Source organism: Equus przewalskii, chromosome 4, assembly GCF_037783145.1.
Source record: "Equus przewalskii isolate Varuska chromosome 4, EquPr2, whole genome shotgun sequence".
Lineage (NCBI taxonomy): Eukaryota > Metazoa > Chordata > Mammalia > Perissodactyla > Equidae > Equus > Equus przewalskii.
Window position 1 is genome coordinate 93,446,099 of NC_091834.1, and position 24,042 is coordinate 93,470,140.

Sequence of the window (24,042 nt, forward strand, 5' to 3'; positions counted from 1 at the left end):
AAACAAGACTGGCTTCTTTCTTTTCACAGGCACCCATATACGCTTGTGACATAAAAGCAACAGGAAAACAAAAGTTTGAACATCTTATCATTTGCTCAAGACCAGAATGTACTTCAGTTTAGTTACGAATAAAATATTCACGGCATCGGCAAATGGTTTCTTAATGTTAAGATAGCATTCCTTCACTGGAAGCAAACATCCTGGATCATTACACCATTATAAATCTTTGGAGAGGGCAAGCTAATTTCATTATGGTGTTCTGTAACTCTGCTCACAGAACTGGGACCTGCCATTAGAAAGGCATCATGGTCTAAAGAATCTGTCAGGAGTAAATGTCATAAGCCAAAGGATTAATTAAAAAATCAAAATGAACAGTAACAACACTTTGATTTGATCTTCTAAGAAATACACAGGTGCATACAACAAATGATAGAGACAGCGGGAATAAAATGACTCCACCAGAGAGGATAACTGTTACTTCCTCACCAAAGAACATAGTGGTTTCATTTTCCAGTGTTCCAAAGTAGATAAACACTTCTACTCCTTAATATAAAAGTCTTTTGCTAAATTTTCTAGCCTATGAGACTTCTAGGAAGGTTAGCTTTGTAAAAATTACACGTCTATTGGGAGTGTCAACTTAATTCTCTCTCTAGGTAGACGAAATAGTGTTACATTGTAAAGAGTGGAAGGAAGTAGGGTTAAAACTGACAATAAATATTTCTGATCTTAAATAATATCTCTAGAATATTCTAGAACAGAATGCTGTGTGGGTACTTTTTTAACCATATGCTTCCAGATATAGAGTAATTTATGCTGCCTCAAGTTCAATAGGGAAAGAGTAAGTAGACCTGTGTAAGAAATGCTCCAAAGCAAACTAATATCTACTAAACTCATCATGTCTGTTTTTTCTTACTATGAAGTTGGAATACGATGACTTTGTATCACCTTTAAAGTCAGTTCTCTCCTTTATCCTCCACAACTATAACACTATGATTCTTTTCTTTTACACTTTATGAATACTCATCCCTTCTCCATGCTGCTGCTCCAGTTCAAGTCCTCAACGACTCTCAGTCTTCAGTGTCAGCAGTGTGCTAGCCGGCCTTCTTCACCTGACACATTTCTCCGTCAGTCTATCTAAATATCATTGCTAAGTGATTCTTTCTTTAAAACCACTTTCATCAGGTTAGTCCACTGCTCAAAAACCTTTAATTATTTTTTCCACTCTTGTGTCAAGTCTAAATTCCAGCCTGAATTCAGTGACTCTCCATAATCTGGTTTACACATGATCCTTCTTGACTTAGATTAGCCTCTCTTCACTATCTTCCAAATCCACCATCCCTACTCCCTTTATTTATGCTTCCCTCGAACCTCCCTCATCATCATGCTTTTATACCTAAGCTCATTCAGATTCTAGAATTCTTTAAGATGCAGTTCAAATTCCACTTTATTAAATTTTCTTGACTACTCTCACTATTCTTTCTTCTGTAAACATGATTATTTATGCCCTTTCCAAAGTTTAAAATAGTAAGTCATAAATTGTAGATTATAATTATATACTGTTTTTAAATTGTTTGCCATTGTCTCTTATGTTAACGCTACTCTTCTAAATGGAAGTCATATACATCTATATATGATATTACCTAACAAAGTGATGAGCACAAGGCAGGGAATCTAAATTATCTGTTGCTTGATTTTTTCAAGACTGGTCCTGAAACAGTCTATGTCAGCTTTAATCCCATATATCTCTTCCAAATGCATGTAAATATATGACTGGTGTGATAAAATAGGTTATCCGAAAAAAATTTCTTAACAATCCAAATGTTGGAAAGGCTTATAATTAACCAAAAGATTCAAAAGAAACCAGCTCATATAGCACGGCACTGAAGAGCAGCAGGAGTCAAATCATACCCAATGGAATCGGAGGGGGGTGCAGAAGGGGATGATCCAGATGTAAGGGCAGTCTCTGCTAAGGAGGCCTCCTCCTGTGATACTGGGTGGTGTTCAAAGAACTTGGAGACAAACAGCAAACTGTGAGGCAAAAACAAAAACAAAACAAAACAAACCTAACTTGTGCAAAACCCAGAAGCTTCATAACACCAGAATACATCATTGAGTTAAATATCTGAAATCAAATTCCATTTTCAGAAACGACTGTTAAATTCAATTAGTTGTATTTCTGTCTAAAGGCTTATTTAAAAAAATTATATTTACTTTCAAAGGCAAGCTCAAAATCCAAAACTAGTCCTTCTATACAGCAAATGCCTACATATTAGAGGGGAAAAATCATGCTTTATGGTTAAGGAATTAGAAGAAAATGTATACCCTACTAAGTTAGATTACATCATTATAATATACTTTAAAGTACAGAGTTGAAGTCTATTTGCTCAAGTGATCAAGAAAAGTAATAAGACCTTAAAAGCAGCAACAACAATAACATAAAAGATGATTAAAGTAGACTCAGTCTAATCTATTGGCATAAAGCAAACGGAAATTTTAGAAAGAGACACACTGGGTACAAAGATTTCATATCTTACTTTTAAATAAACCAGGAGGGTGGGGGATAGAAGGAAGGAGGGGGAAAAAAAGAGATTGAGAGAGACAGAAAACATAATTTACAAAACAGATGAGAGAATCAGACCTCCTGATCTGTGATCCAAAAATATAAGGGTTAACTTAATTGAAACAACACCTGCTCTCCTCCCAAAACCTCTCTGAAAGTGATTTTCATGGGCAAGGGACCTTCATTAATTAAAAAATAATATAAAACATAGATGAAATGTATAGCTAAAGCAATATTACAATTTTGGAAAGAAGTACTGGCTATACTATTTATTACTCTCTAGCCACACTTTTTTTTAATTCCCTGTAACAACTCTACTGGAAAGACAATCCCCACAGACTCTAAGACATACCAGTTTCAGATTAAGTTAAAATGGTAGATAGAAAAGAGATTTTGTTTTTTGATTACTTACTCAAGTTGGTCATAATTAACACACATCAGTGGAACCTCTGTACTACAACGCTGGTGAAATTTATAACCACATGTTTGACAGCGGAAACCCTGGAAAAGCAGCTTTCGACAAAAGTCACAAAATGCTAAGGTGAAAAAAGTTTTCCGTACCTGCAAAGTAAAATATCATAGAGGATTTCAAAAGCTTGCAAGAATCTTTTTAGAAATCAACTTATTTACTCTTTTGTTTAAAATAACAAATCTTTAATATGTTTATATCATGAGAACTGCCTCACACACTAAGATACTAAAATCAAAACCAGTGGGTTCAAGATAACAGATGGAGTATATGTATTTATCTCCCACTCAACATCCAATTAAAAAACTCAGAAGTCAAGAAGGTGGGAAATGAATAAAAGACTGGAAACTAATTTCAAGGTTAACTACATAAAAGTAAAAGTAGAGATGACAAGCAGAAAGACAGAATAGAGCTGAAAGAAAGGATAAGGGTACAGTTTAATAACTATACAAAGAAAGGAGTTAAGAGATGCTTACTGGTGTTGATAGAATAAGAAACAAAGGTATATTATTTAAAGTTATAAAGGTATCCAACAGAGGAACCAAAAAAACCCAGAAAACACATTGGAGGAGGTGGAAAGGTTGTAATACTACAAATGAGCTAATTCCCTATGGAATCAGTAATCAGTAAATGATGTCTGAAGTTGGTAAAGTAAGAAAGTGTGGTGTAAAGTTACTACTTAGTAATATGCAAATAATCACCAAAAGAGCTTAAAACAGAAACCATTAAAAGTTAAGAGTAATTTCCTCTGGAGAGTGGCATTAAAAGCTACCAAGGGATGGGGTGACATTATTTTTCATTATATATAAGCTCCTCTGCACTATTTTTAAAACTATATACATTTGATTAAAATGTAAATATACTTTGACTAAAATGTTAAAAACAATTATTTATAAAAGAAAAAACTAGTTTGCAATTGTATGAAAATCAGAACCCTACCTAAGCTTGGTAACTAGGACAAGGGATAGGAAAATCACCTAAAAGACAGCAGCAAGTACTTTTAACAAATCATCAGTTTGTTAGAGGATTAGAACATCTAAATGTATTTGTGAACATTCCTCTATGTGAAACTTGAAAGGCAACATGTAAGAACTCCATGTCAGAAGGCGAATGCTCTACAACATGGGTCACACAAACAGAACTGTGCTGGGAAGCTCTATCTTGATAACTACCGAAGCCAGAAATCGCTTAAAAAGTATTTGCTTTGTGTATATAATAAGCAGACAACATAAAAAGGATAAACAAATACCAAAATGTTAACAATGGCTATTTCAGAGTGGTGAGAACATGAGTGACTCTATTTTGTCCCTTTTTCTTTCCTATATATTCTCAATTCATCTCAGTTTTTCAGACAGTTTTAATCACAAACAACAGTAAGAAATATATTTTTACATTACGACCCAGGACACACCTGTATTCATATAACAATACTTACCTGACCAAATATGTACATCAAAATTTTCTAATCCATTACACGTAAATGCTTTTCATCATCCATTACATTGATTTCAACACTCACAGTTTACCAAACTCTTTTCAAGAAACACATATTTAATGGGATAAAAAATTATTAAAAAATAATGTTTCATCAAGAAAATGGTATCTTGGCACACCATCCATTCTGGCTTTTTGAAAACATTTAGGTAGTTTTAAGAGTGGTTCTAGTTTTCTTCATCTTTTTTTGTTATGTATCACTTTCTAGGGGATTTAAAAAGGCAACTGCTTGTTTTTATTAGCTTTGTTCCTTTTCCTTTGTCTCTGGATATACGAGAAATTAGAAAATCTTCTTTAATATTTATGAGGCCACTATTTACCAAAGCAAGCACCTTTTATATTGTTAGCAGAACCTCAGGAAATAGATCACAGAAAAATACATTTTCACAGGAATCAGCATTTTATAGTCATCTGATCCTCTTTGCTAACCACTCACACCCTCACTTGCCTGATAATTTATTGAATTTCATGAAGCCCTAATTTCTCTTCCTTCATTAATCTACTCAATTGCAGTCATTCTTCCTATCACTGACTTGTACTTGAAAACTAGGTGTAACTAACTGTGTATGTAAAGGAGGAAAAAAGAAAAAAGAGGTAAGGAGAGAGGGGAGGAAGGAGGGAAGCAGAGAGAAGAAAACATCTGAGGGGGAGAAAACGTGGGTATGCATTTGATTATAAACTGTAAGTGACATGTACATGTATCTCTGAGCATACGTCTGTCCGTAAAGGTGGACACAGGAAGGTATAACTTTTCTTTTGGGTCACAACTCAGGCTTATTCTGGAATTCAAGTACATCCAGATATGGATGGCGAACTAGTGGAAGGCACAGACCTAGCAATTTGCATGCATTAATTTGTAAGGTGTGGGCTGTCTGAAGGAAGACATTAACCTCAGTGCTTATAGAAAATGAGAAGGGCTGGACACATGGCATCTGTTTCAAATCTTGTTTCTCTACCTTCCCCGACCCTGCGCCCCACCAGTTCCCAAGAACTCCTGGGATATAGGTAAATACCGAAGGAACTGCTTTTATAACAGATTCTATGAAAACAGGAGGCATAAGAAGCATTCCTTGAGTAGCCAGCAAAATCCATTACTAGAGAAGCAAAGAGAGGAATTCTTTGCTTTCTAGGCAGAACATAGGCTTTTACTCTTGCCCCTATATGGCGCTCAAAGCAATTGCTCTAAAACACAAATTTAATCACACTTCTCCCCTCCTTACAATTGTTAACTTTCCAATTATTTTAGAGGGAAGTCCAAATCTTTAACATGGCTTACAGGGACTCTCATGAGTTGGACTCTGCTTACTCTACCACAACTCTTGTTACACTGTAACACACCCCCTCTCCGACTTTGTACCATCCATTCTGAACTTTCTCAAAACTGAAAAGGTAACATGTTTTCTTGCTGTTCCCTCTGTCTAGAGTACTCTTCCCTTCAATCTTCATCTGCTATTCTCTCATCCATGAGGCTTTAGCTTAGATACTTCTTCCTCTGGGAAACATTCCTGATCCCTCAAGGGCCAGGTTAAGGGTCTCTATTCTGTGCATCTTTAGCACTTTATACATACACAGTAATTAAGAGTGTTTATGAAATTTTCTTATTAAATCATGTCTCTCTACTCTAAGGCAGGAATATACTGTTTTTCTTATTCATTGTTATATCCCCAGATCAGACACAGTGTTGGCAAATGTAAAGTTCTCAATAAATATTTGCTACTCGGTCTCCAACTGTGTTGTGAGGATTTCCATACTCTGGAACTAACCTGCAGTTGGCTTTCATTATCCTTTTGTGGCGAGGACCTTCCTGAGGCACTATTTTAATACTATTTTGTGGTTAGCAACTTAGGTCTTCTTTCACCTCCTCATATCCAATTTCTAGCTAAGAAGAATAATTAAGAAAAAGAGTAGTAATCACTATGAAATGTAAGCTCAACTGTTTTTGGATTCCTAAAAATTTAAATAAAAATCTTAAGATTTATCCACTCAAATTCCACAAGTTAAAAAAAATCAATAGTAATGAACTTTCTAGCTTATCATTATAAAACTACTTGTTACACAGTAAATTTGATTGACATTAGGCGTATCTTACACTCATCTAAAAGATGCCTTATTTATTGAAGCACAAACCTGATATAATTATTCACCAGTAATGGAGCCCCGAAAGCACAAACCCGCAAGCAAACCATCTCATCAATCGTCTGTTTTAAGAGCCCAGCTGTACTAACCACCAAGGCACATGGGAAAACATTTGATGCCAAAAGGGTAGCAATAACTATCCATCTAGAATAAACAAACTACAGTTAAAATTCCATATATACAGAAAAGTCAGAAATGCATTCCTGCTTTAGAGATCACTCTAATCCTGGCTTCTGCCTACCCTTTTAGAGGATAGGTTCTCAAGCTCTGGGAATCTATCCTCCTCTCTAAGGCGGAGAGGTCCCATGTTTCAGGCCTCACGCTGGTGACACTTAGCTTTGGCAAGTTTCTAGCAAAACCAGATAAAGGGAGAAGTCCTCAAAGAGAGCTATTCTACTTCCATTAACCTATCCTTCAGAAACATTTATACTAGTGTGTCAAGATATATGCGTAAAGATTCTATTTAGTCCTGTATATAATTTTTTGAAAACACTTTAAATATCTATTAATAGAGGGATGGCTAAATATACCTAATTTATATTCTTATGGACTACTATGCAATCATTACAAAAATAAAGCGAGGTGTACTGACATGGAAAGATGTCCATGACGCATTTTTGTAAAAAAAGGTGAAGAATATTACACAAAACATTATTCCAATTTTAGTTTAAGAAAAGTAAAGAAATGGAAAATAATGAAGGGAAGAGATGGGAAGGGAGGAAAAAAGATAAGAGAGAAAACTCAGGGCTCACAGGTATAAGCACACGTTTGTATCCACAGAAAGAAGAGAAAGAATCTGGAATACTATACAATAAACTATTAACAAATGTTTACATCTAGCATAGTATTTTCACTTTCTTACTTGATTTACTTTTGTACCATTCAAATTTTCTTTTTATTTTCTTTAAATAATGGACATGCATTGCTGTTTTAAATTAAAAAGAAAGCACAATGATTAAAATAAAACTCTTTAGTTTAAATACAAGTTTATTAAAGAACAAAACTGATTTTCAACTTAGGTAAAATATCAATTCTCAAATTATTCATCCATATTTCATATTCCCTAAATAGAAATTCATTCACAAGAACCCAAACATTTTTGACATTTCAAAAAAATGTAAAGGTACATACAAAGTTGTGTGTTGTAAGTGGAACATTCTCCAACACTTCTACATGCAATTCCTCTCCAGTGAGCCAGGAAATATCAGTGTCCCAGCCAATTGGTTTCTTCTCTCTGCAAAGTGTAGACACAAATCTTTCTTGGTTATTATACCTAAAAATCTTCATATACCTCATGCTGAAGATATGAAAATTTGGTTATTGAGGGGCTAGTAATGGTGAGGGAGGTTTGGCTCCCTGGTCTTCCATCGTTAGAAATTTAAATGGCAATAAATTAATTTTTAAGTTTACCCCAAATAAATGTATCACTCTTGGACAAACAGCAGGGTAAAGAGATGTACTCTTTTCTTCAAGTCAGCTCCAGAAAAGACCTACAACAGCAGAAAATGGATTGTTCCTGGCGTCCAAAAAAAAAAAAGAAAAAAAAAAAATCACAGGTATGGATATTTATCTATCCTTTCAAAGAAAAAGAGTACTCAAGGGACAACATGCCCCAAAAAGAATACTTTTTTAAACTGGGATTCAAAATTTGGGGGGGGTCTTGGCACAATTTTAGATGCATTCTGAAAGAAAAATAGTTCAATATAAAATGTTAATTTTGATAAGCCTTTTATGAAACTGAGAGTTCGTATTAAAAACAGGGGAGTTGGGAAGAGTCCACTATTCAAATAAAGCACATTCTAAATGGTTCAAAAGTTGTAAGAATCTCAAATTCCAAGTAAAGTCATTTAATTAGAGTAATAAACACTATCATCACACAAAATTATTTAATGTTAACTCCTCAAAGGACCTACAAGATTTCTTTAGGTGAACTTAATATTTTTTTCTGAAGTTGATTTTCAATTTCCTAGGCTTGGGTACAGATCCTACAGAAAACCCCAAAGTTTACTATCTGAGGGTTTTTTTTCCTTTTTTTAAACAAAACTTCACATCACATACAAACCATACCCATCCTGAATTCTGTAAACAGCACAGCACTCTGGGATTAGACCTCTCATCATCAGTGCTTTCTTTAGACTGTCCCGGACTGTAACGCCACACCTTGCAGGTACCTATAGTATCATAAATACATGATATGAGGTAAGGGGAATAAATTAGGTATTTTTTCACATCATTTTCTCAAAATTCAATAATTTACCTTTACAACATAGTATCTTTAAAAGGTCATATGGATTACTATGTCAGAGACAACATCATTTCTTTTTTTTTGAGGAAGATTAGCCCTGAGCTAACATCTGCCGCCAATCCTCCTCTTTTTGCTGAGGAAGACTGGCCCTGAGCTAACATCCGTGCCTGTTCTCCTCTGCTTTATATGTGGGATGCCTACCACAGCATGGCTTGCCAAGCAGTGCCACGTCTGTACCTGGGATCCGAACCAGCGGACCACAGGCTGCGGAAGGGGAACGTGCACACCTAACTACTGCGCCACCGGGCCGGCCCCAGAGACAGCATCATTTCTAAAGCTAACAATATTAAAGGGAAATTATAACTCAAATATCTGTTATTTTCACCAACTTAAAGCAAAATTGATTTGGTTTTTATTAAAATTATGGAATATTTTAAACATATAAAAGAGAACAGAAAATATAACAGACATCTATGTACCCATCACTGAGAAATAATAGATGTTAACAATTAAAGCAGATTCAATTTTGATCCAACATTGTTCAAAGCTGAAAACTGTAACCCTTCAACCACACTGATGGTCCTTAAAAGACATCTTACTGATCCTAAACATAAGAGGAAGAAACTACTTGTCTTAATGCGCGTAATTAATATTTGTTGTTTAGTTGCCTAGCATTCCTATTTCCTCTGGGAACCTGCCCAACCCTAAAAATCCACATGGTACTAGAGAGGCTATCAGTCAAGGGTTGCTACTTTTCTAGCTACACATGAAACAGCTGGCTAATCAGTTTCTCATATCCCTGGCAAAAGCAACTGATCCAGGACTAGACACAAGACCCAAACAACACAGGAGTTCTTCCCTAAACTGACAGAAGGACACTAGCTATGAGAAGTCCCTATTTCTACTGTAGTTACATTGTGCCAAGACGACAGAAATCTGGAGCCCCCAGTGGCTATCTTTCCCACTACATTGAGAAAATCTGGTTACAGAATGAAGCTAACCTAGGGAGAAGTAGAGATGACACTGGGAGTGGGGAAGGAGGGCGCCCTGGAAAGAGATAAGAAGAACCTTTCTACATATTTGAAGTTATCCCTACTCTGGCCTTTTCTGCAGGTGCCCAACCCCCAGCCCAACCCCACTGAATGTGAATAATTTATAACTGAAAGAGAACTGACAAACAGTGTAGACTAAAGTGAGAGAGTGGGAGTTCAGGATGGTTATTTTTTATGGGGGGGATGGGAGTGGAAACAGAGGCAATGTGTTAGTTAATAACAATAAAATTAAAGGTTCCATTCTTTTAAACCATGAAAGTACTTAGCAAACCAGGTTTCCAAAGAAACTGGGGAATCTTTATGTCAGAGGGGAAAAAAATGGAGTAAAGGTGAATATAAGACAACTGAATTTAAATAATATATTGAACGGAGAACAACCCAGAAAGCCAAATTAGGACATACAATTAGAAAAAACAGGAGGCAGATTTTAGCTCAATTATAACCGTTAAAACTACCTAGCAAGGCAAGTTTATCATGAAGGAGTAGGCTCATCATTGGAAGTATTCAAGAGATGGGACCAGTACGGTTAATGCTCTTTATTCATGTACTCCGTATTTGCGGAATTTGTCCACTCACTACAATTTATTTGTAACCTCCAAATCAATACTTGCAGCGCTTTTGCAGACATGCGCAGAACGGCAAAAAATTTGAGTTACCCAACAAACGCCATCCCACTTGAGGCTGAACAAAGTAACAAAGTAGCTTCTTGTCCTAGCTCTCATACTCTAAACAAGTGACCTATGCCAGTGGGCTTTTAAGCTAACAAGCCCCAGCCAGCTGTGAAGAAATAAAGAACCTAGAAGCCAATATACAGAGGCCACCTTGGCTCATTTATATAACAGTAACCTGTATTTCCCCTAGGAGCAATGGTTTAGTGTTTGCAGCAAATTTATAGAACATACCTACTGCAAACAGCGAGAACTGGCTGTACATTCCAGAAAGAATGAAGGGAAAGCTCACTCTTTCCCTCTGCTACTCATATTCCACCTACTCTAATGCAACAACTTCTTGGTTGGCAGCCCTATCTTTAGTTTTAAACCCCATCCAACCTATCCTATCCCATGTTACCATAGATATCTTTCTAAAGAAGGTATTCTTAACTTTTCTGTGTGTCAAAGACTTCTGAGAATCTGAGGAAGGCCTCAGATGTTCTCTCTGGAACATAAAATTTCAGGGGGTTCATTGAACCTGAAACCAACATATGGACTACTGAGGAGCTCAATGAACTCAGATTTAGAATCCCATCCTAAAATATAATCTTACGTTTTATGAGCCCGCTTAAAATTTTCCCATTATTTAGAGGGCAAAATTCAAATTCCATAATATGGCATCAGTGAACTGAGGCTATCTATGCCAGTTCCTTTGGAAATTTCCCTCATGTGCCCCAGTAATGCCATCTTCAAATACAGCTATGCTCCCTAATGCTTCTCAGCACAGGTTGATTCCAAGGCATGTATATATTTCATCAGCAGGCACAAATTCGGTTTCCCACTCTATCACCAAGGGAAAATCTATCAATCAGTCTTTCTTCATTCCACTCCAGTAGGCTGATTTTTTGTACTATTTGCTCCTTCATGATAGTGCCTATTCAACAAACCGACAGACCAATGGAACAGAACTGAAAGATCAAAACAGACTCCAATACCTAAAAGAAATTACAATAACACGAAGACAGCATCTGAAATAGGGCAAAGATGAACTTTTTAGTAAGTGATGTGGGGACAACTAGAACTAATCTAGAAAAAAAGGTTCATTTATACTTCATATTGTACACTAGGGTAAACTCCAAATGGATCAAAGGTTTAAATGGTGAAAGAAGGAAGGAAGAGAGAAACCATAAAAGAACTGGAAAAAAACCATGGTAAACTCCTTTATAATCTGAAGTGAAGAAGGCCTTTATAACTATGATGCAAAATCTGGAAGCCACAAAAGAAAAAATATTAAATTCCACTAAATAAAACTAAGAGCCTTTTAGATGGCAATACTAATAAACACAGAGTAAGCAAAGTCAAAAGACAAATTCGAACCGGGAAAAAATATTTGCAACTCATATAACAGGCATACAATCTTCCTGACGGATAGAGAGCTGCTGAACAATTGAGATCAAGACCATCAACCCAAAAGAAAAATGGATATAGGACATAAAAGATAGTTCATAGAAATAGAAATGGCCTTCAAACATATGAAAAGGTATTCAATCGCACTGAGAGAGAAAAGCAAACTCAAACCAGCCACGATGCTGTTCATTTACCAGACTGGCAAAAATCCAAACGTTTGACAACATATTCTGTTGCTGAGTCTACGGTAAAAAGGCATCTCTTACATTGCTGGTAGCAGTGCAAAATTAAGCAACACCTATGAAGCAAAATTTGAAAGTATCTATCAAAATTACAAATGCAAATTTCTCTTTGATCCAGGCAAGCCTACTTTTGGTATACCACAGTATACTGGTCAACTACAGCTGTGTATTTCAGTAGTGCATTTCTTCCCACGGAGTAGTATTCTATTCTATGGATATAGCAAAACTTGTTTAACCATTCATCTGCTGATGGACATTTGGGTTATGCCTAGTTTGGTGCTGTTACAAATAAAACAACTAAATGTTTTTGTAGAAATCTTTGTATGGACATATGCCTTCTCTTCTCTTGGGTAAATACCTAGAAGTAGAATGGCTGAATCACATGCTAGGTGAGTGTTTAACTTTTTACAAAATTGCCAAACTGTTTTTTTTCTTTATTGTGGTAAAATACATATAACATAAAATTTACCACCTTAACCATTCTTAAGTGTATAGTTACTTGTATTAAGTACATTCACATTGTTGTGCAAAAAATCTCCAGAATTCTTTTCATCTTACAAAACTGAAACTCTATACCCATTAAATAACTCCCCATCTCTCCTTTCTCCAGGCCCTGGCAACCACCATTTTGTTTTCTGTCTCTATGAATTTGACTTTTCTAGGTACCTCATACAAATGAGATCATACAGTTTGTCTTTTTATGATTGGCTTATTTCACTTAGCAATATATCCTCAAAGTTTATCAATGCTGTAGAATGTGTAAGAATTTGCTTCTTTTTAAGGCTGAATAATATTCCAATTGTATATATATACCACATTTTGTTTATCCATTCATCAGTTCATGGTTGGGTTGATTCCACATTTTAGTGATTGTGAATAATACTGCTATGAATGTGGGTGTACAAATAATCTCTTCGAAACCCCACTTTCAATCCACTTGTGTATATATCCAGAAGTACAATTGCTGGATCATATGTAATTCTATTTTTAGTTTCTTGAGGAACCATCATACTGTTCTCCATAGTGGTCACACCATTTTACATTCCCACCAGCAATGCACAAGGATTAGAATCTCTCCACATCCTTGCCAACACATGTTCTTTTTTCTTTTTTTGATAGTAGCCATTCTAATGGGTGTGAGGTAGTATCTCATTGTGGCTTTGATTTGCATGTTCCTAATGATTAGTGATGTCGAGCATCTTTTCACGTGTTTGTTGACCATTTGTATATTTGCATATCTTCTTTGGAGAAAAGTCTACTCAAGTCCTTTGCCCATTTTTCAATTGGGTTGTTTGGGGTTTTTTGTTGTTGAGTTGTAGGAGTTTCTTAAATGTATTCTGGATATTAACCCCTTATCAGATATGTGATTTTCAAATATTTTCTCTCATTCCACAGGGTGCCTTTTCACTGTTAATTGTGTCCTTTGATACATGTAAGTTTCTTATTTTGATGAAGTTTAACTTATCTATTTTTCCTCTTGTTGCCTGTGCTTTTGGTGTCGTATCCAAGAAACCACTGCCAGATGCAATGTCATGAAGGTTTTCCTCTATGTTTTATTCTATGAGTCTTACAGTTTTAGCTTTTATATTTACATCTTTGATCCACTTGAGAGAACTCTGTACATGGTGTAAGGTAAAGGTCCAACTTTATTCTTTTGCATGTGCATATCCAGTTTTCCCAGCACCACTTGTGGAAGAGACTGTCCTTTCCCCCACTGAATGGTGTTGGAACCCTTGTCAAAGATGCTTTGACCATAATGTGAGAATTTATTTCTGGACTCTATTTCAAAGGTCTATATGTCTATCTGTCTATGCCAGTACCACAATGATTTGATTACCGTAGCTCTGTAATAAGTTTTGAAATCAGGAAATGATTTCCAACTTTGTTCTTTTTCAAGAATGTTTAACTATTCAGGATTCCTTGAAATTCCACATGAATGGATTTTTCTATTTCTGCAAAAAATACTATTGGGATTTGGAAGGGATTGCATTAAATAAAACCGCCAAATTGTTTTCCAAAGTGGTTATACCATTATACATTCCACCAGCAGTGTACAAAAATTCCAGTTATTCCACATCCTTGTCAATACTTAGCACAGTCACTCTTTCATTTTAGCCATTCTAGTAGATGTGTAATGGTATCTTGTGCCTTTAATTTGTATTTCCCTAATGACTTATGATGTTGAGCATTTTCTCATGTGTTTATTTGCCATCCATGTATCTTCTTTGGTGAGGTACCTGTTCAAATCTTTTGCCTATTTTTCAATTGAGTTGTTTGTTTTCTTGTTATAGAGTTCTAAGAGCTCTTTATATATTCTGGATACATGTTCTTGATCTGAATATATGTTTTGCAAATCTTTCAGTCTGTGGTTTGTATTTTTATTCTCTTAGCACTGTCTTTTGAAGAGTAGAAGGTTTTAATTTTGATGAAGTCCAATTTATCAATATCTTCATTAAGGATGGTGCTTTTAGTGTCATATTTAAGAAACTGTTGCCAAATTCCAGGTCACAAAGATTTTCTCCTGTTTTCTTCTACAAATTTTATAGTTTTAGGTTTAATTCTTACTTTTCATTCATTCCTCTGTGTTCAATGTTTTTCTTAAAGTAATTTTTGGGTAGTTCCTTTAAGCACAGTCTGGGAAAAGCAAACTCCTTCATCAGGAAACACCTTTATTGTGCCATCACTCACAGTGTACCTAGCTAGCTAAACTCAGTTTAGCCAAGGTGACTTACAGGCATCTCTCAGCACTATGCATATATATTCTGTTGGCTTCTGGCTTCCATAGCTGCTATGAAGAACTTTTTTGGATAATCTAACTGTAATTCTTTTATATATTTTTTTTTCCTAAATTCTTTTGAAATAATACTCTTTCATTTGTTATGTCTAATAGTATGGATTCAAATTTACTTATCTAACTCAGTGCTTGTGTTTCCAAATCTTTAGTTTCATATGTCTTTTATAAGTGTTAGCCATCATTTCTTTGAATTTTGCTCTACTCCTTTATTTCTAGTCTTACTTTCTGGAACTCTTTGAGACATATAATAAAATTGTTCACTCCATCCTTCATACCTCTTAACCTCTTATATTTTCTGAAACTCTCTTTCCTTGCTTTCCAGAGTTCACTAATGCTCCCTTTATTCAGTTGGGTTTAATCTACTTTTTATATAATCCATCGAGTTTTGCAAAGTAAATAAAATATTTTAATTTTTATACAGCTTTTTAACACGGCTCTGTAATAGGCTGTAAGTAGCTTGACATTGAGATTTTATTTAAAGTTTTACCTTGATACTTTCTCAAATCAGCATCAATATGCTCAATAGTTTTTTTCCCTAGTGACAACTGCTTCTTCTGAACTTTCTATTGTATCTTTATTCTATGTTGTTTGAATTTTTCCAAAGCTATTATGAAAAATTTCAAACATACAGAACATTTGGAGGAATGGTACAATTAACATCCAAATTCTCTCTACTTAGGTTCTAAAATTATTATTTTTTCATATTTGTTTTTTCTCTCTACATTTTGTTTTCCATCATACCATTTGAAAATAACTTACAACTTGATTGATTGAGATGAAAGTCAGAATAGTGGTTACTCTTGAGGGAGGGTACTGAATTGGAGAGGGCACAGGAGAATCCTCTCAAACACTAGAAATGTTTTATATCTTGATCTGCATGGCAGTTACATTTGCAGAAAGTCACTGAGCTGTACACTTGAGATTTGTACATTTTACTATTGTATGCATTATATTTCCAAAAAAGAGGGGCAAAAGTTAAAGGCATCATGACAATTCACCCCTAAATACTTAAGCATGTATTTCCTAAGAATAAAAACATTCTCCTACATGATTATTTTCATATTTAAGGAAATTAATAATTGCATAACATCTAATATTTCATCAACATTCCAAATTTTCCAAGTCTCAAGAATGTCTTTTATAGGTCTTCCCCATCTTAGTCCCAAACCAGGATCACATACTGCATTTGGCTGTTATATCTCTTTAGTCTTGATTAGTGTAGAATAATCCTCAACCTTTTTTATCTACCATGATACTAATCCAGGCCATTTGTCTTGTAAGATGTCCACATTTTGAATTTGTCTAATTGTTTCCTCATGGTGTTTAACTTTTTCCTCTATCCTCGTCATTTCTTATAAAATGGAAGGTCCAGGAGCTTGATATTCACTGCAATCATTTTTAGCAAGAATACTTCACAGATGGGGCTGGCCCCGTGGCCGAGTGGTTAAGTTCGCGCGCTCCGCTGCAGGCGGCCCAGTGTTTCGTTGGTTCGAATCCTGGGCGTGGACATGGCACTGCTCATCAGACCACGCTGAGGCAGCGTCCCACATGCCACAACTAGAAGAACCCACAACGAAGGATACACAACTATGTACCGGGGGGCGTTGGGGAGAAAAAGGAAAAAATAAAATCTTTAAAAAAAAAAAAGAATACTTCACAGATGATAATTGTCATCTACTAAGTTTTAAATTTTAAGACCACATGGAAGTTCTACTTGGTTCTCTTTTAGGAATCTAATCTTGCTGTTTTTAAGTCTTCTAACTCACTGATGGTAGACTGTTTCCTTGTATATCTTTCCTTGTATAGCTTATAACGTGGGATTTTGAGCTTGTCAGTGGGACACTCTGTGAATTCCATGAGACCTAGATGAGCCAAGGGAGGGTTTGCATGTGCTTCTGCCCAGTGCCTGGGTGCTATTAGCACTCCATGACCAATAGTTATGTTAATTTCTTGGGTTGAGGGTTCCTGGGCAATGCAGGCAGTACAAATATGAACCCTAAACTATGATGAGAATAGGTGTATAGTTAAGAGTTCACAGGGGAAACTTTAACCTGTATCTGGAGCCCAGGCAAAGACAGACAAGTTTCTTTGTTATTTATGTATGTTGGTGAATAGATTTTCTCTTAGTTCACACTTTCACTAAAGGTAAACTGTTCAAAGGCTCAGCTTATGTGAAGATCTGAGTTCCAACCATCTTTGTGACACTTGCCAGAGGCCTAGTCTTGTGTCCCCACACACTGACACTCACATGCTTCTGTTGCAGAGTAACAAACTGACCCCACTGGAGGCCACTATAGCACAGATGAGCAAAATTTTTCCATGAAGAACCACCATTACTACTAATGCTGTCTGAGGAAAAAATTAAAAACTACTTTGACTTCAGTTGTATTTGGAAATGAAATGGGTTTTTATTCATATCAAAAGCAATCATATACATTATAAAAAGTAGTGATGTATAGAGGTGCATTATTTTAAATCTACTGATAGTACTTGTCGCACTTGAGGATTGATTATAAACCCTCCATAATATTTCTGCTAATTCCCTTACTTTGAACGTTACTTACAGAGGACTCCTGTTCCAATGGTGATACTAATAATTAATAATCAAAAGTTATATAGACAAGAGGAAAAATATCAACCACACTGAAAATCCAACATTTGATAAGCAATCTGAATAGAGATTTCTCAAGAGTGAAGAATGAATTTTACCTGATATATGTTAGACAACAAACAAGCTCAAGTCTTGAAATTCTGACTGATTCTGAACTAGTACTTGGATTTGAGTGTGGTTCAAGTTTGGTAAATAGGTTTAAACGTCAAATCCGACACTGAGGACAATACAATTTGTTACAGTTAAGGAACACAGACTTTGGCACCAAATATTTACATCTTTTCCATTCTCATTTGAAATGGATGCTTCCATTTCTATGACCACTGAGTATGAAGTGATAATATATTTCATTTTGAACAACTGGTCTTTCTGAAAAATACAAAGAAAAAGCAATGATGACATTAAAAGTTGACTCACCACTGTCCTCTGTTTGTTGGGCAGGAAGACTCTAACGATAGGTTTTTGTGGTGACTTAGGGTTGCTCCGTGACACATCTGTGGGATTTTGAAAAACTGAAAGAGATGAAGGTAGCACTGAAAGGCTAGAAGAGGAAGAAGATGTAACGGTGTCCGTTGATGCAGAACTAGAAACAGAAAAATCAGTTCCATTCCCCAGGGATTCCAATAACTGTTGTTCTCTTTGTTGGAGGGCATCTAGCTTGCTGGTGTATTCTTCATAGGCCTATAAAATAAAGTAGACTTACATTGAATCTGGACTTTTTCCTTACAGTAATAAAAGGAAATAGGAAATTTAAGTCTTTGATTATAACCTCCTTATAATCTAGCTAACAGGGTTTTAAGTTACAAGTTACAAATAAGTGCTGAAGTACTGTAAAGAAATACATTTACCTTTAAATTGATAAATCTTTTGTTATAAGACACTACATTACATGGAGAAACTGACACATATATATGTGATGAATAGAATATATATGAATATTAATATACATAGTATTTGCAATTTTCTGGTCAAATCACAATTTGCCTTCCAAACCAGACCTAACATAAGATAAAACATCACACTACTTCAATGATAAGTAGCCCCTCCATTAAAAAATTTTTTTCCATAAAAGTTATAGGCATATAAAGTTTCATACCACACATATATACACACACTCTCCCTCCCTCTCTCTCTCTCTCAAAGAAGAAAGAAAAATTGAAAAGGAGATGAAGTGATAGATTTGTCAAAAAAGAGGACTTAGGTACACAGTGCCAGATCTCACCATTACCATCAAAACCTCCTCAATAGGGCTTGGAGACATATAACTGCCACCTTCTTTCTGAAATAACTATCAGGTAAAATAATTTATTTTTCTCACTATGAATATCTGATGACCTCCTTCCCCATCAAATACTTCTTAGAGAATGGAAATTTATTTGAAAAGGTGGCTTACACACTGCAGTAAAGAAATTCTGGGGCCATTATCCATCATGGTATCTTTCTACAAGTTTCATTTGACTAAAGCTATAAAGTCAAATGACCACATAAGATACCATATTCTAAAAGAAGATTCTTGAAAACAGAATGAAATTGAAAGTAAAGAGATGGAATGAATTGGAATATATATGTTTATGGTTCTTTTCTTTTTAAAGATTGCCACCTAAGCTAACCACTGTTGCCAATCTTCTTTTTTTTTTTTTTCCTGCTTTTTCTCTCCAAATCCCCCCAGTACATAGCTGTATACTTTAGTTCTGGGTCCTTCTAGTTGTGGCATGTGGGACGCCACCTCAACATGGCCTGATGAGCGGTGCCATGTCCGCGCCCAGGATCCAAACAGGCAAAACCCTGGGCCGCCAAAGTGGAGCACGTGAACTTAACCACTCGGCCACGGGGCTGGCCCCGTCCATGGTTGTTTAAGGTAGTGGTAACCACCTTCCCCCAACCATAGTCCACCATTTCTCCCTATCACCCCAAAGAGATGCAATACTACAAACATTCATGGAAGGTTACAACGGAGAATCATAGATTTTAAAATGGCATTTCTCATCTCTCAAGGATTTTACTATTGGGCTGAAGAGAAGCAGAAAGACGTATTTTTATTTGTGTAAGTGCTGTACATGAGAAATAAAGAACCTTCTTGATAGAAGGTGAGATGAGGAAGCAAGGGGCCTTAAAAGATTAGCATTTAGATGGATGGAGTGAGTGGGGAGAAGAGAGTACTGTGCACAGGAGAAATTCTTTGAAAAAGTAAGGAGATAAGACATTTTAAGACAAGAAAAACTATAGACTAGTATAGCTGAATGTCTGGGACATAGTAAGGGATCAACATATATCTGTGGAATTCAAATGAAGAATAGGAACACAGGGAAACAATACGACTGGAAAAATGAGTAAGGGATCAAATTGTAGAGAGGATATATATACCATGCTATGAAACCTGAACTTCATTCTACAAGCAAGGAGAATTATCAAAGGTAGAAGAGAATGAAGGAGAAATTCCAGTTCAACAAGGGCCACTGTACCTGGTATGCTAGATCTTACCATATAATTTTGACAAAAAAGGGAAAATACTAAAATGAGCTACTCAGGTAAACAGCCTAAACTACACAAAAATGTCCTCTTCTTCTTTACAACCTACTCGTTGTCCTACACTGACCCTGAATTGTTTCATAGCATTTCAGGGCATTATAACCACACCAATTCAAAATTTTCTGAGCTGTATTTCTATTTAGCTTTCACTTCCAAGGGCTAATTACTTAAGAGCATCTCTTTCAATATGATCCACTTACTGAACCTTTAATCATTTAATAAATATATATTGAGCATACATGTGCCAGGTACTGTTTGGGGCTCACACTGCAAAAATAGACTGACACCATTTCTACACTTTCAAGATTATACAGACACAGTTTGGGAAAAAAAAGTTCCTCTTTGCATAAATTAAATCTTCTTATACTGTCATCTTGGCAGTACATTTACTGCACAAGGTTAGCCTTAGAAAAAGTAATAAATTTTCTGAATGTTATCTCTTTATGAAAATGTTAGCCTTAATTTTTGAAAATATACTATCCCCTCCCTTGTAGATTACGGACTATTACTTCATTGCATTTATCAATAGCTCTTCCTTAAATACAAAACATTTACATGCTTATTCCACCTCTCTCCATCCTCACAGTTGCAATCTACCAAGGAACTTGCCTACCTTGTTTTGTAAGTGGCTTGGCTCATTTCACCCCATTATCCTGGCTGCATTCAGTGTGGATGCTGACTACTCTTTTAACACTCCTGCCTTAAAGTTCTTTAAACCTCTTATCTCTAAAGGCATTTATTTCCACTTTACCTTTCAGATCCAGAGAACACTACAGTTCTTTACAAAAGAGTTCCAAAGGAGGGCTAGATCTCAATTTGGAACCTCCCATGCCCCACTACACACACATTTACCCCACCTTCTTAAATTTCCATCTAACTAACATATTAACCTGTTCATGGTCAACATTCATCCCTTCAGGTTTCTCAGATTTGGGTCTTTGTTGTCTTACTTCCCATACTTTGTGGCTCACCATTTCAACAATGCCACTGGTAACATCTTAGTTTCCCTGCTGATACTTATTCTCTTACTAATTTGCCTGTCAAATACCAATTTGGGGTAAATCCTACCACTCGATTCTTTCTCTTAGGTTACCACACATTGCTGGAGAAAATAATAAAACTAGGCCAATTAGTTCCACTATCAATTCATGGAATTTAGTCTTTCACACTACTGCGTGGAAAATTTTACCTATTTTTAACATCACATTACATTCCTCACAATACTTATTCCAACCCTTTCTATGCTTCTCTGGCTCCTAACTTTATCCCCTAAAATTTAATTCACTGAGAAAATGGCATTACCTTCAAATTTACTCTGAAGATCAAAGCCATCATATAAAAGCTTCCTCTTCTTTGTCTAAGCAATTCTCCACCTCTTTCCCCATCCCTCTTCTGCTCTCAATTTAGCACCAGCACTGGGTGTTTAGGGCCTCTTCCACGGTGGCCTTGGCACACTGATATCTCCATTTTCTCTTATATCTTCCAACTTTCCTTTTCCTCTGTTTTCTTACCCTACAAATATGAGCAAGTCCTCTCACATAAATGCACAGTTCAACCACCACCACCACCAACAACAACAAAATTCCTTAGGTTTTTCAAGATGTTGCAGATAGCAGATATTTTTCCAGAAGGCAGCTTTCCAAAACCCCATACCTTCTCATGAAAAGCCTACCTATTTTTCAAAGTCTAATTCAAAGTTCACCTTTATAAAATCCAAAAGAGGTATTCTTTCTCTTCACCTCCTTTAGAGTATTATCACTCTCTTCCTTATATGGCAATTTTTTCCTCATTTGTGCAACAATTTTGTAAGGATTAAATGAGATAATACAGATAAAAGAAATTGTATTGCAGAGACTACCAACAAATATTTTTATTATAGTAATAAGTTGTACTAGTAATTTTCGTTGTAGTTATTGCTGTTACTACTTACTACTTAGCTGAGTTCTTGTCATGACTCTACTAAACTATAAGCTAGTTGAGGGTACAGAGCATGTCATTTATTTTTTAACTCAAAAAAAAAGAATCTAAGAACACTTAATATTACTAAGACGACAATACTCCCTAAATTGATCTGCAGATTCAATGTAATCTTTATCAAAATCCCAGTTGGTTTTTTTTTGTGTGTGTGTGTGTGTAAGATTGTCTCTGTGCTAACACCTATTGCCAATCTTCTTTTTGCTTGAGGAAGATTGGCCCTGAGCTAATATCTGTGCCAATCTTCCTCTATTTTCTCTGTAGGACACCACCAAAGCATGGCTTGAAGAGCGGTATGTAGGTCTGTGCCTAGAATCTGAAACTGCAAACCCCAGGCCACGAAAGTGGAGCATGCGAACTTAACCACTATGCTACCAGGGCAACCTCCCATTTGGTTTTTTGCAGAAATACACAAGGTGATCTTAAAATTCATACGGAAGTGCAAAGGACACAGAATAACTAAAACAATCTTGAAAAAGACAAAGTTGAAGAATTTACATTTCCAGATTTCAAAAGTTACTACAAAGCTACAGTAATTGAAACAGGTGGTATTGGAATAAGGATTCACATACAGAACAACAGAATAGAATTGAGAGCCCACAAATAAAGCCTTACATTTATGGTCAACTGATTTTCAACAACGGTGTCAAGATAATTCAAGAAGTAAAGAAGAGTCTTTTCAACAAATGGTGCTGGTATAAATGAATATCTACACGTAGAAGAATAAAGTTGGACTAATACCTGACATCACATTCAAAAATTAACTCAAAATGGGGGCTGGCCCCGTGGCCGAGTGGTTAAGTTTGCGCGCTCCGCTGCAGGCGGCCCAGTGTTTCGTCGGTTCGAATCCTGGGTGCGGACATGGCACTGCTCGTCAGACCACGCTGAGGCAGCGTCCCACATGCCACAACTAGAGGAACCCACAACGAAGAATACACAACTATTTACCGGGGGGCTTTGGGGAGAAAAAGGAAAAAATAAAATGTTTAAAAAAAAAAAAATTAACTCAAAATGAATCACACACCTAAAAGTAAGAGCTAAAATCACAAAAGTCTTAGAAGAAAACATAGGAATAAACCATCATGACCCTGGATTAAGCAATGGTTTCTTAGATACAACACACTAAAAACACAGCAACTGCAGAAAAAATAGATAAAACGGACTTCATCAAAATTAAAGGTTTTATGCTTCAAAAGACACTCTCAAAAGAGTGAGAAAAAAGACATCACACAAAATGAAAAAACATTTACAAATCATATCTCATGAGGATCTACTATCCAGAATATATAAAGAACTATTACAACTCAATAACAAAAAGACAAATAACCCAGTTAAAAAAAAAAAAAATGGGCAAAGGATGTGAATTAGACATTCTTCCCAAGAAGATATACAAATAAGCACATGAAAAAGATGCTTAACTCACTAGTCACTAGGGAATTTCAAACCAAAGCTACAATGAGACATCAATTCACACCTGCAAGGATGGATTAAAAAAACCCAAAAAAACAAAAATTAACAAGCGTTGGTGATGATGTGGAGAAACAAACCCTCATACATTGCTGGTAAGAATGTAAAATGGTGCAACCACTTTGGAAAAAAGTCTGGTAGTTCCTCAAAAAGTTAAAACATAAGAGTTACCATAGGAAATAGGCATATAACCAAGAGAACCAAAAACATGTCTATACAAAAACTTGTACGTGGATGTTCACAGTAGCTTTATTCATGATAGCCAGAAAGTGGAAACAACCCAAATTCTATCAATTGATAAATGGATAAACAAAATGTTAGACATCCATGACGGATTACTATTAAGCCATAAAAAGAAATGAAATACCATTACATGCTACAACATGAACGATTTTGAAAACATTGTGCTAAG

At 35.8% G+C, this 24,042-nt stretch overlaps 1 protein-coding gene across 10 annotated transcripts in view; it reads right to left on the reverse strand.

Annotated features, from left to right (window-relative positions):
• Window positions 1–24,042, reverse strand: part of BRAF (B-Raf proto-oncogene, serine/threonine kinase) — a 148,414-nt gene that overhangs the window by 60,015 nt on the left and 64,357 nt on the right. For all 10 annotated transcript variants that reach the window (XM_070617974.1, XM_070617977.1, XM_070617978.1 and 7 more), the window contains 5 exons: window positions 18,078–18,341; window positions 8,727–8,830; window positions 7,791–7,893; window positions 2,973–3,121; window positions 1,909–2,028 (listed from right to left, as the gene is read on the reverse strand). In XM_070617974.1, the coding sequence (XP_070474075.1) occupies window positions 1,909–2,028; window positions 2,973–3,121; window positions 7,791–7,893; window positions 8,727–8,830; window positions 18,078–18,341 (740 nt within the window). The remainder of the gene's footprint in view (window positions 1–1,908; window positions 2,029–2,972; window positions 3,122–7,790; window positions 7,894–8,726; window positions 8,831–18,077; window positions 18,342–24,042) is intronic.